This window comes from Arvicanthis niloticus, chromosome 30 (assembly GCF_011762505.2).
Source record: "Arvicanthis niloticus isolate mArvNil1 chromosome 30, mArvNil1.pat.X, whole genome shotgun sequence".
NCBI lineage: Eukaryota > Metazoa > Chordata > Mammalia > Rodentia > Muridae > Arvicanthis > Arvicanthis niloticus.
The window spans coordinates 10,102,918-10,115,980 of NC_133438.1; the positions used below are offsets into that span (position 1 = coordinate 10,102,918).

The 13,063-nt window shown below is 34.6% G+C and overlaps 1 protein-coding gene across 1 annotated transcript; it reads right to left on the reverse strand.

Annotated features, from left to right (window-relative positions):
- Positions 1-356: 356 nt before the first annotated feature.
- Positions 357-1,356, reverse strand: LOC143440609 (vomeronasal type-1 receptor 2-like). The gene has a single exon (XM_076927410.1). It carries the CDS (start codon positions 1,275-1,277, stop codon positions 357-359), a length of 921 nt encoding a protein of 306 aa, XP_076783525.1. The 5' UTR covers positions 1,278-1,356.
- Positions 1,357-13,063: the final 11,707 nt, after the last annotated feature.

The window sequence follows — 13,063 nt, forward strand, 5'->3', positions numbered from 1 at the left end:
GGACCCAATTATAAACCTTGAGGACAACAATGACAAAACACTGGCCTGACAAGGGGTCCCATTTAAGCAATGGTGTGAAAAACAAAATACCAGTAACTAACCACATTATATGAAAATTATGGGCCTACTCAATGAATTGTAGTCTATACTATGCACTGTTAATTTGCCTATGAATCTAGGGTTGTCCAAATCATAACTTATAAGAGAACATAGTATTATTCTACTGCAAAATTATCATTAAATGGATATGATCTCCTCTTATATTATTTCATCATTACACTCATATTTTGAGTAGCACAAGTAAACAAGATTAGATATTCATCATTTAAAAATACAATTTCAGATTTATTACAAGATTATTGAAATTTTATATTTCTTATACATGTAAAGCAGTATCTGGAAACAGTAAAATCATGACTTATCACAAATGGGCCTATAGTAGGAAAACACATAGAAATGATGGCTGTGATGTTCATTACCCACCAACTGGGATCATGTGAAAGTGCAATATAGCCTTGTAAAATAGAAGAGAGAGTATAAAATATTAGAAAGGTGAAAACCAGGGTCAGAATGGTCTGTGTGGCTCTGTTTTCAGCAGAGGTTCTGGGGGAAGCATGATTTTGGAGCATGTATTGAACCCTCTTCTTGTGTTCATAAAGTATGACAATCATAGTGGTGCTGGAACATACTATAAGCAAAGAAAACAGCACTTCAGGAAACACACAAAATGCTGTATACATTAAATCTACTATTTTGTCACGGCCTACAGAGTGGCAGAATTCAATATCTCTTTTTTGTGTTTTATTTTTTCTATTTGTATTGGTTGCTGTATATATGGGGAAAAGCATATTTACTAGCATGAACAGTATCCAGCAGAGAGAAATGAACAGGTTCATAAACTTTGTGATTTGCACATTAAATCCCTTCCAGCAGGAGTTCCTGGTGTTGATGGTGATTGCCTGAAAGACACTCAAGAGACAGGTCATACTGATTGACATACTCCTGGAAACTCTTCGAACATACATAATTAGTTTACACCCAACATCATTGAATAACTCGTTCCATCCAAAAAACGCAAATACCTCTGGAAGTCCTTTGGAGAGAATAATCAAGGAGTTGGATGTGAACACATGTATAAGTATAATATCTATGACCTTTAATGTGTGTTCTTTTTTATAAAGGACTAAATAATAGAAAAGAAGAGAGAAGTTTTGCAGAACACCAAGTGCACTCTGAAGTGAAAGTACAATTCCTATTGCCATGTTCCCAAAATCCATTGTGTCGTTCTGCAATTTTTTTTTAAGTTATGGCAATAATCACATTTCTGAGCTAAGTCATCTATTGAAGTTTTCTAAGTTGAGATGTGTGTGTTTAAGAATCACTGGAGTTTCGATTTTCATGGCCATTGTGTACAACATAGCAAGAATCTGTTCCAAATGAAATATTTTATCATTAATAATTTTTAGTGAAAAATTTGAAATCTAATAGTTGTCATATTTATGGACAGAAGTTCCACTACACCTCGTAGAAATGTAAGTATTAAGAATAATGGTACTCCACCTTGTGAGAAGCAATGGTTAGTGTGTTCAAGTGGAATGAATGCTCACACAAAAAAATCAACATTGTACTGCTTCCAAGTCATATTAGAAGGAAATATATTTTACTAGCCGTTTTCAACATGAAAGAAATCCATACAGTCCAAATGTTGCACTGAAGCCATAAAGTTCTACTTATGCTACAGAATGCATATATACTCCATGAGAAAATGCTTATTATAAGTGGTAGGAGACTGTAACCATAAGTTCACATCAAAAATTAGAACATGGTACACTGTAGAAGAGCTCTCATTAAAGTTTACAAACCCTCATACATGATTCATCCATGCTTGCTCATTTGGAGTCAGACTGTTGAAGAGAACCCCAGCAAAACTATCCTAAGTGGTGAACAATTACCAAATAAAAATACAGTGAAAATATGCAGTTAACAGGTACATGTCATTGTATTAAAAACAAACAGACAAACACAGGTGTCTTGTTCTTACAGAAACACAGAGTGTGGTTCTATTTACCACATCAACTTAAATTAAGAAATCTCAATGAAGAGTACATACTTAAGATATCTTTAAAATTTAATTGAAAAAGCTTTCAAATTTGTAGATTTCAAATTAATTAAAAACTACAATGAGGAGTAACAGTGACCATTCTATAGCTAAAATCTTTTTACACTATCTATAAAGTCTGAGAGAAAATTTTGTGATTGCCTGAATCCAAAGGTAACTTGGGTCAGTTTGGCAACTTGAGAAATGAAAACATGAATTGGCTGATTTCCAAGTCACATAATTTTGTGTTCAATGATTTCTGTTCAGATACATTTTGAAATGTTCAAATGATACTCAGTTTATTTCCATTGTATTTTAAACTGCCTGGATCATATAAAATAAAGTTTTCTTATTCAGTCTAATCAACAGAAAATATCTGTCTCATCAAAATTTGAGAGGTTAAGATTGATCAAATACTTTTTATATCAAAATATTTTCATGATTTACAGATGAAACCAGGATGGCATATCTCAAATGAAGATTAGAATAATATTATTTTCACAAAAATCTAATATGTGAAATAAACCAGGGTTTAGATCATTATTGTGATGATCAGAAACTTTAATTGTTAAAGTGCTTACATCACAGTTGGTAAATGTATATTTAATCTCCAGAACTCACGTAAAATAAATAACTAGTATGCTGTCATGTAATCTTTAAAATTTACTTTTAATTTAGTTTTTTATTATAACATAATTATATCACTTTTCCATTCCTTTTCCTTATTCCAAAGCCTCTCTCTTACTTACTCCTTGCTCACATTTATACCATGACCCCCTTTTTAAATAAGCAGTGTGATATATATGGATATCATATAGATAAAGATATATATGCAACATACATTAATATATAAATATATTTATATAAATATATTCATATAATTTAGACATATACATATGTGTATATATTTCTTATTACATAAATACAATCTGTTTAATGCTACCTTTACTATGCAATCAACACTGATCAGTTGGTACAGAAAACCACATCAAATTGAATGCAGATTTCAGAGCCTAGTTCTTACTAAGATATCAACAATTCAATGCTTACACATAAGTGTCACAGACCATTTAGAAAAGAAAAAGTATGTTTGTAAGAGCCAGAGAAAATGATAATTTGCTTTGAGGCTGTGTCTCCTTGTATCATCAGAAGGTGTACCCATAAAACTTTGCCAGTATGACTGTGTAAACATGAATTGAATAGTAATGACAGTGGCCATGCAACTGTAATTTATTTTTGTTCAAAGCACTGGAAATTCAGACACAAGAATTTACTTGTGATCACTAATCAACCCACATAGTGTAATTGGAGTAACAGGCAATTGGGAGACTGTTTCTCAAAAACAAACCAAATGTATTTTGTCTAAGGAAGGCCAACTAAGATTGTTTTCTGAATGAGCTAGCACAGTTGATCAAGACTGCATCTAAACTTACAGAGAACCTTACACATAACAACAGATACCCCCAAAAGCTATTAGCAATTTGAAATTAAAGTGTCCTATTTACTTTTATTGGATATTTCATTTATTTACATTTATTTCATTATCCTCTATCCCATCCCTCCTCCTCTTTTTTTGATTTTATACCCTTTTTATGCAATTTTTAAGTTCAATTCTAGGTTGAGAAACTAGCAATTAATCCACAGGTTTAGTTAAACTTTTTAATAGCAAAGTTTGTGAAGGCCATTTAAGTATAAGTTACATAAACAGAATCTGAAAAAAATTAAAAATATATTCATTGTATAAATTTAAACAATATAAAAAGTATGTGCTGTGGACATTGTGCTATAGTTAACCCTTTGCCTACCATGACTAAACCACATCTATGAAAATTTGGAAACATAATCTTAATGTAGGAACAACACAGTACCACCAAACAAGGAGCCATGACACAATAAACATAACATTCATTCTAGATGAACAGTGTACAAAACTTCCCATTACAATGTCATCTTCCCTTAAGTATGTGCCACCAACTTCAAAGAGGAAAAAACCCATGACATTTAGAGCATCATTGTCATTCATGTGAAGTCTCCCTATAAACAGAGTTTTAACTATAGGAGCTGTTTCAAATTCTAGATTTTTGTTCCAGAATTAGGTGATTATCAGTTTATTCTAATTGTTTTCTTTAAAAACATGAAGCTTTTCTCCTAGCATCTACAATTATCATACTTTAAATTTTATATATGATTTATAAACATATGAAAATATTATTCATATAATATATGAATTACATAATTTTTATGATCATTAACCAATTTGCCATCAGATACAATATAGCACCTGAATGATTCACAAATTGTATCAGATATGATGTTATCACATATCATGAATTAGCAATAGGTCAGGGACACTCTTGTATTTAGCAAATCTGCATGTAACCTAGAATGTTTCCTCTTCCTTAGCTGAAATTTGTCCATGGGTATTTTCACCCTAAATTCCGTTCTTTAGACATAAACACTTACCAGACCTTCCTTATTTTCTCTACTTACCAGACTCAGTACAAATTGCACACCTCAATCTCCTCAGCAGAAGCTACCTCTCAGTGTCCAGCTCCTGTCATGATGTTCAGCAATGTAATCAAAAGATGAACAGAAACCATGAAATATAAAGGTTTATAACTCCATGACCTTACCTCCCCCAGAATGATAAATTTCATCTCACCTGCACTGACAATGACAGCTTTTGCTTTGGGAGTCAATAACTTTTCTATTTTTCCTGTTGATAATCACCAAAGCCCATTTCTTTTCTCTTGTGAGTGTCTCAGAAGACAACATGTTTGGAAATGTAGATTGCTTTTGGTAAGACGACATTTTCACTATGTTAACCCTGCTGATCCATGAGCATGGGAGATCTTCACATCTTCTGAGGTCTTCTTTGATCTCTTTCTTCAGAGAATTGAAATTTTGTCATACAGCTCTTTTCTAGCTTGGTTACAGTCACACCAAAGTATGTTATATTTTTGTGGCTATTGTGAAGGATGACATTTCTCTAATTTCTTTCTCAGACCATTTATTCTTCCAGGAGAGGAAGGCTACAGATTTGTTCCAGTTAATTTTATATCCAGCCAATATGCTAAAGTTGTTTATCAACTGTAGGAATTTTCTGCTAAAATTTTTAGAGTCTGTTATGTATACTGTCATGTCATTGACAAATAGTGATATCTTGACTTCTTCCTTTCCAATTTGTATTTTTTGACCTCCTTTTGTTGTTTAGTTGCTCTGGCTAGAACTTTGAATACTATATTGAAGATAGGAAGTGAGTAGGAAGCTTTGTCTGGTCCCAAATTTTAGTGGGATTGCTTCAAATTGCTCTCTATTTAGTTTGATGTTGGCTATTTGTTTGCTGTATATTGCTTTTATTATGCTTAGGTATGTGCCATTGTGGAGAGCTTTTGGGGTCACTTGACAGGAATCTGACATTGGCCAAGGACAAAGAAATGGGGTTTAGGCAGGAATCTGACATTGGTCTATGACAAGGAAGTAAGTTCAAGCAGGAATCTAATTTTAGGCTAAACAGAGACGTAATTTTAGTCAGGAATCCAAGACTTAGGCTAGAACAAAGAAGTACACCTCAGTCATGAATATGACTGTGGGCTAGGACAGGGAAGTAGGCTCAGATATTTTTGTCATCCTGATGAGCCCTTAGAAACAGTGATCATGAAAGTGATCAAGGAGTGATCATGGAACTTTGTCTATTGCCTTGCTTGTTCCTTGGCTATTTGTATTTATTATATTGCTGGTTCCTTAACCTAGAACTGACCTAAATACTTGCATGTAATTAAAATTGTTTAAAAGAAAGTGGGGGAATAAACCTACCTTCAGCCTCAGAACTGGCTGGGGTCATGCTGCAATATTGTCTAATCATCTCTTTTCTTTTAATCCTCACTCCTATGCTCGAAAACCTGTTGACTGAGGTGGGCTTGGTCATGACGATATTTCCCAATGTCTCCAAAACTTTTAATATGAAGTAATGCTGTATTTTGTCAAAGGCTTCTTCAGCATTTAATGAGATGATTATGTGGCTTTTTTCCTTGAGTTTCTTTTATCGTATATCAGGTTGTTGGAATTAGGTTGATAGACTTTTGATTGGACTGTCCCTGAATTGCTAGGATGAAGCCTACTTGATCATAATGAATGATGGTTTTGATGTATTCTAGGCTCAGATTGTGAGAATTTCATTGAATATTTTTGCATCAATATTCATATGTGAAATTGGTCTGAAGTTCTCTTTCTTGGATCTTTGTGTGGTTTGGGTATTAGAGTAACTGTGGGTTCACATAGAATGAATTAGGTATTGTTCCTTCTGTTTCTAGTTCATGAAATCATTGGAGGAGTATTGGTATTAACTCTTCTTTGAAGGTCTGATAGAATTCCTTAGGGATTGAACTGTTTAGATAGTTTTACTGATCTTGATTTAATTTTGGTACAAGGTGTCTATATAGAAAACACTGTTGTCATGTAGATTTTTCAGGCTTTTACAATAGGTTTGGATGGTTTTTTTATTTCTTCATTTTCTGTTGTTATATTTCTTTTTTTCAGTTTCAATTTTGTTAATTTGGATACTGTCTCTGTGTCCCTTATATACTTTGGTTAGAAGTCTGTGTATCTTGTTGATTTTTTTCCTAGGACCAGCTATTGGTTTTGTTGATTCTTTGTATAGTTCTCTTTGTTCTACCTGCTTGATTTCAGCTGTGAGTTTGACTATTTCTTGCCATTTACTTGTCTTGGATGTGTTTGCTTCTTTTTGTTCTAGAGCTTTCGGGCATGCTGTTATGTTGTTTATCTGGGATCTTTCCAATTTCTTTATGAAGGCACCTAATGCTCTGAATTTTCCTCTTAATACTGCTTTCACTGTGTCCCATACATTTTGGGTTGTTTTGTCTTTATTTTCATTTAATTCTATAAAGTCCTTTATTTCTTTCCTTATTTCTTCTCTGACAAAGTTATCATTGAGAAGAGAGTTGTTTAGTTTCCATGAGTACATGGGCCTTCTGGTTTTTGTTTTTATTGAAGTCTAGTTTTTGTCCATGATGATATGATAAGATAAATGGAATTATTTCTATCTTTGTGTATCTTTAAAGCTTGTTTTATGTTTGATTACATGGTCAGTTTTGGAGAAGGTCCTATGAGGTGCTGAAAAGAAGGTGTATTCTCTTGTTTTGGGTTGAAATGTTCTGTAGACATCTGTTAAATCCATTTGGTTTATAACTTTTGTTAGTTTCATTCTGTCTCCATTGAGTTTATGTTTCAATGATCCATCCAATGACATGTTCACTGGTGGGAGTGGCATTCTGAAGACTCCCTCTATTACTGTGTAAGGTTCAGTGTGTGTTTTGAGCTTTAGTAAGTTTTTTTATGAATATTGGTACCCTTGTATTTGGAGCATTGATGTTCAGAATTGAGACTTTCTCTTGGTGGACATCTCCTTTGATGAGTATGAAATGTCTTTCCCAATGGTGTTTGATAACTTTTGAAAATCTATTTTATTGTACATTAGAATGGCAAATCTGGCTTCTTTCTTGGGACCGTATGCTTAGAAAATGTTTTTTCCAGCTTTTCACTCTGAGGATGGGGGGTGCCAGTGGGAAAGAAGAGCTGTATCAGGTGAGGGAGGAGATGAGAGAGAAGTATAGACAGTCAAGAAATTGAACAGAGGAGTGTATCAATGGGGGATGGGGAACTGGAGGTAGCCACAAGAAAGCCCCAGATACTCAGAAAAGCAAGAGGCTCCCAGGACCCATCAGGAATGACATTAGCTAAAATACCCAACCAAGGGGAGAGAGAACCTGTAGAGACCATATCCAGAGGTTAGGCACGGTCCCTGTTGAGGGATGAGGACACCCACCTATCTTAAATATATTAACTCTCATTTACTGCTGTTTAAAGAAATGTAGAAACAAAGAGTGAAGGAGAGACTGAAGGAAAAGTCATCTAGATACTGCCCCGCATAGGGATTAAAGCAAGGAGTTTTATTGAAATTATATTTAAAAAGTTACTCACAAGGAAAATATATTCAAATACATATTCATCAGTAGATCCCACCATTTAATGTGACAACGTATCACACAGTGATAATCTATTATTAACAATTTGCTAAATAAAAATATTATTTCTACAGAGACTCCTACTAACTTAGTACAAAAACCAAAGTTCACAGTATCTCTTAATTTTTTGATAAGTTTCTTTAAGTAGATGATAATTAACACAGGAACCCCCACAATGTCATAAATGATTATAGAAAATACAGGACTACAGATTACTGAGACATATATGGTACATTCATATTAAATACATGGATTGAGGCTCATTGATATTCTCTGAAGTGTGACTGGAAAGATAATAAAAGTCAGAGGTAGCTGATAATATCCAGGAAACAATATACTATAGACATAACTGGGCATATGCATATGTGAATTACATCAATTGTTATTATTTAATGAAGACATATGAAAACTGAAGATAGAGACAATCCTAAAATTGAGTGGAAATTGTGGGTGAAACATAGGACATTTAGCAAAGGAGCTATTAAATTGTGGTAGCTGTTGGAAGAAAGAGTGTCAGTTTTCTTTCCTGTAGTGAAGCTGATAGTTGGGCACTGGGACAGGCACCATTAATCGCACACTACTGTTCTTGTAATTGTTAAGTTTTGAAGAGTTCTTCATTCTACCAATATACTTCTGTGCTGTGTATTTCTAAACACATTCTTTTCTTTTTTATCTGGTTTAACATTTTATTTTCATGCAGCAATTTTTATGGATATTTTATTTACATTTCAGATGTTATCCTCTTTCCCCATTTCCTCCTCCACCTAGAAGCCCCCTATTCCATCCCCCATCCCCCTGCTTTTATGAAAATGTGCCCCACCCACCCACTCATTCCAGCCTCCCTGCCCTCAATTTCCTCACACTGGGGCATCAAGCCTTCATGAGACCAAGGACTTCCTCTCCCACCTATGCTGGACAAGGCCATCCTCCACTACATATACAGATGGAGCCATGGGTCCTTTCCTATGTGCTCCCAAGCAGTTAGTGGTTTAGACCCTGGGATCTCTGGTTGGTTGGTATTGTTGCTCTCCCCATGGGGCGACAAACCCCTTCAGCTCCTTCAGTCTTCTTTCTAACTTCTCCATTGGGAACCCTATGATGAGTTCAGTGGTTAGCTGTGAGCATCTGCTACTGTATATGTCAGGTTATGGCATACCTCTATAAAGACAGCTATATCAGACTCCTGTCATCATAAATTTCCAGCATTCACATCAGCATCTGCTTTTGGTGACTGCACCTGGGATGGATACCCAAGTGAAGCAGTCTCCAGATGACCCCTCTTTTAGTTTCTGTCCAACACTAGAGAAGGTAGAGAAGAGCCTCAAATATCTGACCACAGTGGAAAAGTTCCTGAACAGAACACCAATGGCTTATGCTCTAAGACCAAGAATTGAGAAATGGAATCTCATAAAATTGCAAAGTTTCTATAAAGCAAAGGACACTATCAATAGGACAAAATGGCAACCAACAGATTGGGAAAAGATCTTTACCAATTCTATATCTGACCAAGGGCTAATGTCCAATATAAACAAAGAACTCAAGAAATTAGACTCCAGGCAACCAAGTAACCCTATCAAAAATGTAATACAGAGCAAAACAAAGAATTCTCAACTGAGGAAACTTGAATGGCAGAGGAGCACCTAAAGAAATGTTCAACATCTCTAGTCATCAGGAAATTCAAAAAAAAAAAAAAAAAAAAACCCTGAGATTCCACCTCTCATCAGTCAGAATGGCTAAGATCAAACACTCAGGTGATAGCAGATGCTGGCAAGGATGTGTAAAAAGAGGGTCACTCCTCCATTGTTGGTGGGATTGTAATCTGATAAATCACTCTGGAAATCAGTCTTGCTCTTCCTCAGAAAATTGGACATAGCATTACCTGAGAACCCAGCTATACCACTCCTGGGCATATACCTAGAAGATGCCTCAACATATAACAAGGACATATGTTCCACTATGTTCATAGCAGCCTTATTTATAATAGCCAGAAGCTGGAAAGAACCCAAATGTCTTTCAACAGAGGAATGGATATGGAATATATGGTACATTTACACAGTATAGACTACTACTCAACTATTAAAAACAATGAATTCATGAAATTCTTAGGCAAATGGATGGAACTAGAAAATATCATCTTGAGTGAGGTAACCCAATCACTAAAGAACACACATGGTATGCACTCACTGATAAGTGGATATTAGCCCCAAAGCTCACAATACCCAAGTTACAACTCACAGACCATATGAAGCTCAAGAAGGAAGACCAAAGTATGGATGCTTCGGTCTTTCTCAGGAGTAACAAAATACCCATAGGAGCAAATATGGAAACAAAGTTTGGAATACATTCTATTCAAAGAGTTAGTTTATTGGCAGAACAGCTCTATCAGGACAAAAATCTTTGACAAAATGCATAATAAATTTTAATACTTAGGCTTCATCACCTTTGTTCTTTGGCTTATGTTAATAAAGACAACTTTCCTGTAATGAGCTGAAACTATACATAACATTTTCTATTTGCAAGTTACTCTAGTGAATTGTGAAATCTCTGGAAGATCTGAGAGCCAAGGGCTGAAAGTATGAAAGAAGTCATCCTTTTTCAGACACTACATCACTAATTTTCTATTAGCTTCAACCTCTCAACATCAGGATGCTTAATGGGTAGAGGCTGTCTGTATCCAATAAACCTTTAAAATTTAAATTTATTCACTAATTGCTGAATTATGAATATTCATTATTCTCTTCATAAGGAAACTTTTTTCTTCAAAAGAAGTTTTCTCAAGTATTTATTCCATGTTTAGATTAAGAAAGAAACAATGGGTCATGTGGCATATAGTGAATACTGATGATAAATGTGTGGGTGTGTGTGTCTGTGTGTGTCTTTGTGTATATAAATTTATTTTTTATTTTATTTTTTATTTATTGACTTTAAATCCTGCTTACTTCACCCTCCCACTCACCCCCTCCCACAATCCTTTCTCCCATACCCCTATGTTTCTCCTCTGAGTGGGTGAGGGTCCCTTGCTGGGTATCCCCTGGCAATATATGTAAATTTTATAGGAATTGAAATGTTTTTAGACTTTTTGTAACTTTTGGGGTGATATTTGTAAGTTTTCCTAGCATCTTTAAGTATCTGCAATTCTAGTTAACTTTCAACATGTTGTACAAAGAGGGCAATAGTTTCCAGTAAATTATGATGTCATGTTTTTCTCTAATACTTCATTAGCTATTCCTGAATTCCTTCCTGACTCTTTCTAGATCCATATTAGTGCTCTAAAATAAAACAGCTGTGCAATCTAATGAACCCAAACAAGGTTAGGGTCCAATTAGACACACCAGCTTGCTTACAAGACTCTCACACATCCAAATCTGATGTTCACAGAACTTTCTATCTGTAGAATCCTTGAGTGATAATGGAATATTAAGAGACTCTCCAAAGACTTTGTCTCTTTTGAGACACTCAGAAGAGAGAGAGAGAGAGAGAGAGAGAGAGAGAGAGAGAGAGAGAGAGAGAGAGAGAGAGAGAGAGAGAATTCAGCCTTTGGTAATTAGAAAATATAAAAAAGTCTCAGAAAAGTTATTGGCTTAAAGCAAGACGAAGTTTCCTTTTCTGAGGAAGCTGACATGATAGAGCTATGAATCTTTATCTCTGAGTTTATCTCCTTTTCTCTCCTACACTGTTGACAGTCATAGAATGATTTGGACACTGAGCTGAAGGTTCTGTTGAAGAAAAGAGTGAGGTGTGCAATTTGTACTGAATTTGGTAAGCAGAGAAATAAGAGAGGTCTACAAAGTGTGGAAATATGAAAAAGGTTTTCTGGTTTAGAAACACTTGCAGAAAAGTGTCAGCTAAGGAAAAAGAAAATTTTGAGGATTATAAGCAGATTTGCTAAAGTGAAGAATGTCCCTGACCTGGTGCTAATCCATGATGTTCCTAATAGTGTGTGGTAAAATCTTGTCTGATGTTTACTATTGGTGAATCATCCCAGTGATATATTGAATCTGACTTTAAAGTTGTTTAGAAATAATAGTAATTATTTCAGTCATGTTTCCATGTTTAACATGAATCTTGCATGAATTTTTAACTATATCTATCATAGATTCTGGGAGAAAAGCATTTAGTGCTTGGTAAAAATTAAAATGAAATTATAATAATTAAACTCTGGAACAAAGATCTAGAACCTAAATCAGCTTCTATAGTAAAAACCTGTTTATATGCAGACTAACCTGTATGAATGGGGAAGGATCTAGGAATCAGTGCTGTTCTAAATTCAGAGGCTGTTTTCCTGTTTGAAGTTTGAAGAGGACATTGTCATGGGCAGTTTTGTACAATGTTCATCTAATTTTCATCTAGGATGAACATGATGTTCATTATGTCATTGCTTCTAAGTGAGATTCAGCTGTCCCTATATCATTAAGATTAGGTTTTCAAGCTTTCATGGATGGCATTGTTTGTACCTGTTGTTTTGGTCACGACAGGAAAATGTTGATCATTACACTCTGTTCACAGCACATATTTTTATTTTGTTTAAATTTATACAATTAATATACTTTTCATGTTTTCAGATTCTGTTTATGTATGTCTTGTAGTTAAATGACCTTCGCAAACTTTATTAGTAAAAAGTTTGACTAAACCTGTGGATTCATAAATAGAACCTTTTTAATTTCAAGTTGGTAATATAATAATATGTTGTGTTTGTGCGCCTGTATTTTGGGTAGGTTTTCTGTAAGTTTAGATGCAGTCTCCATTGACTGATGGTTTATTCAGAGGACAAACTCAGTTGGTCTTCTTTAAAATAATTCATTTTTTTTTTTTGCTTTGGGGACATGATCTCCCAACTTCCTGCTACTCTAATTACACTATGTATGCTGTTCAGTAATCACAAGTAGTTTTTTGTGTCTGACTCTCAATTTAGTGTTGTAAC

What these genes read in the sequence shown, in the direction of transcription:
- LOC143440609 (XM_076927410.1), bottom strand. Translation starts at nt 1,277, where the DNA reads ATGGATTTTGGGAACATGGCAATAGGAATTGTACTTTCACTTCAGAGT.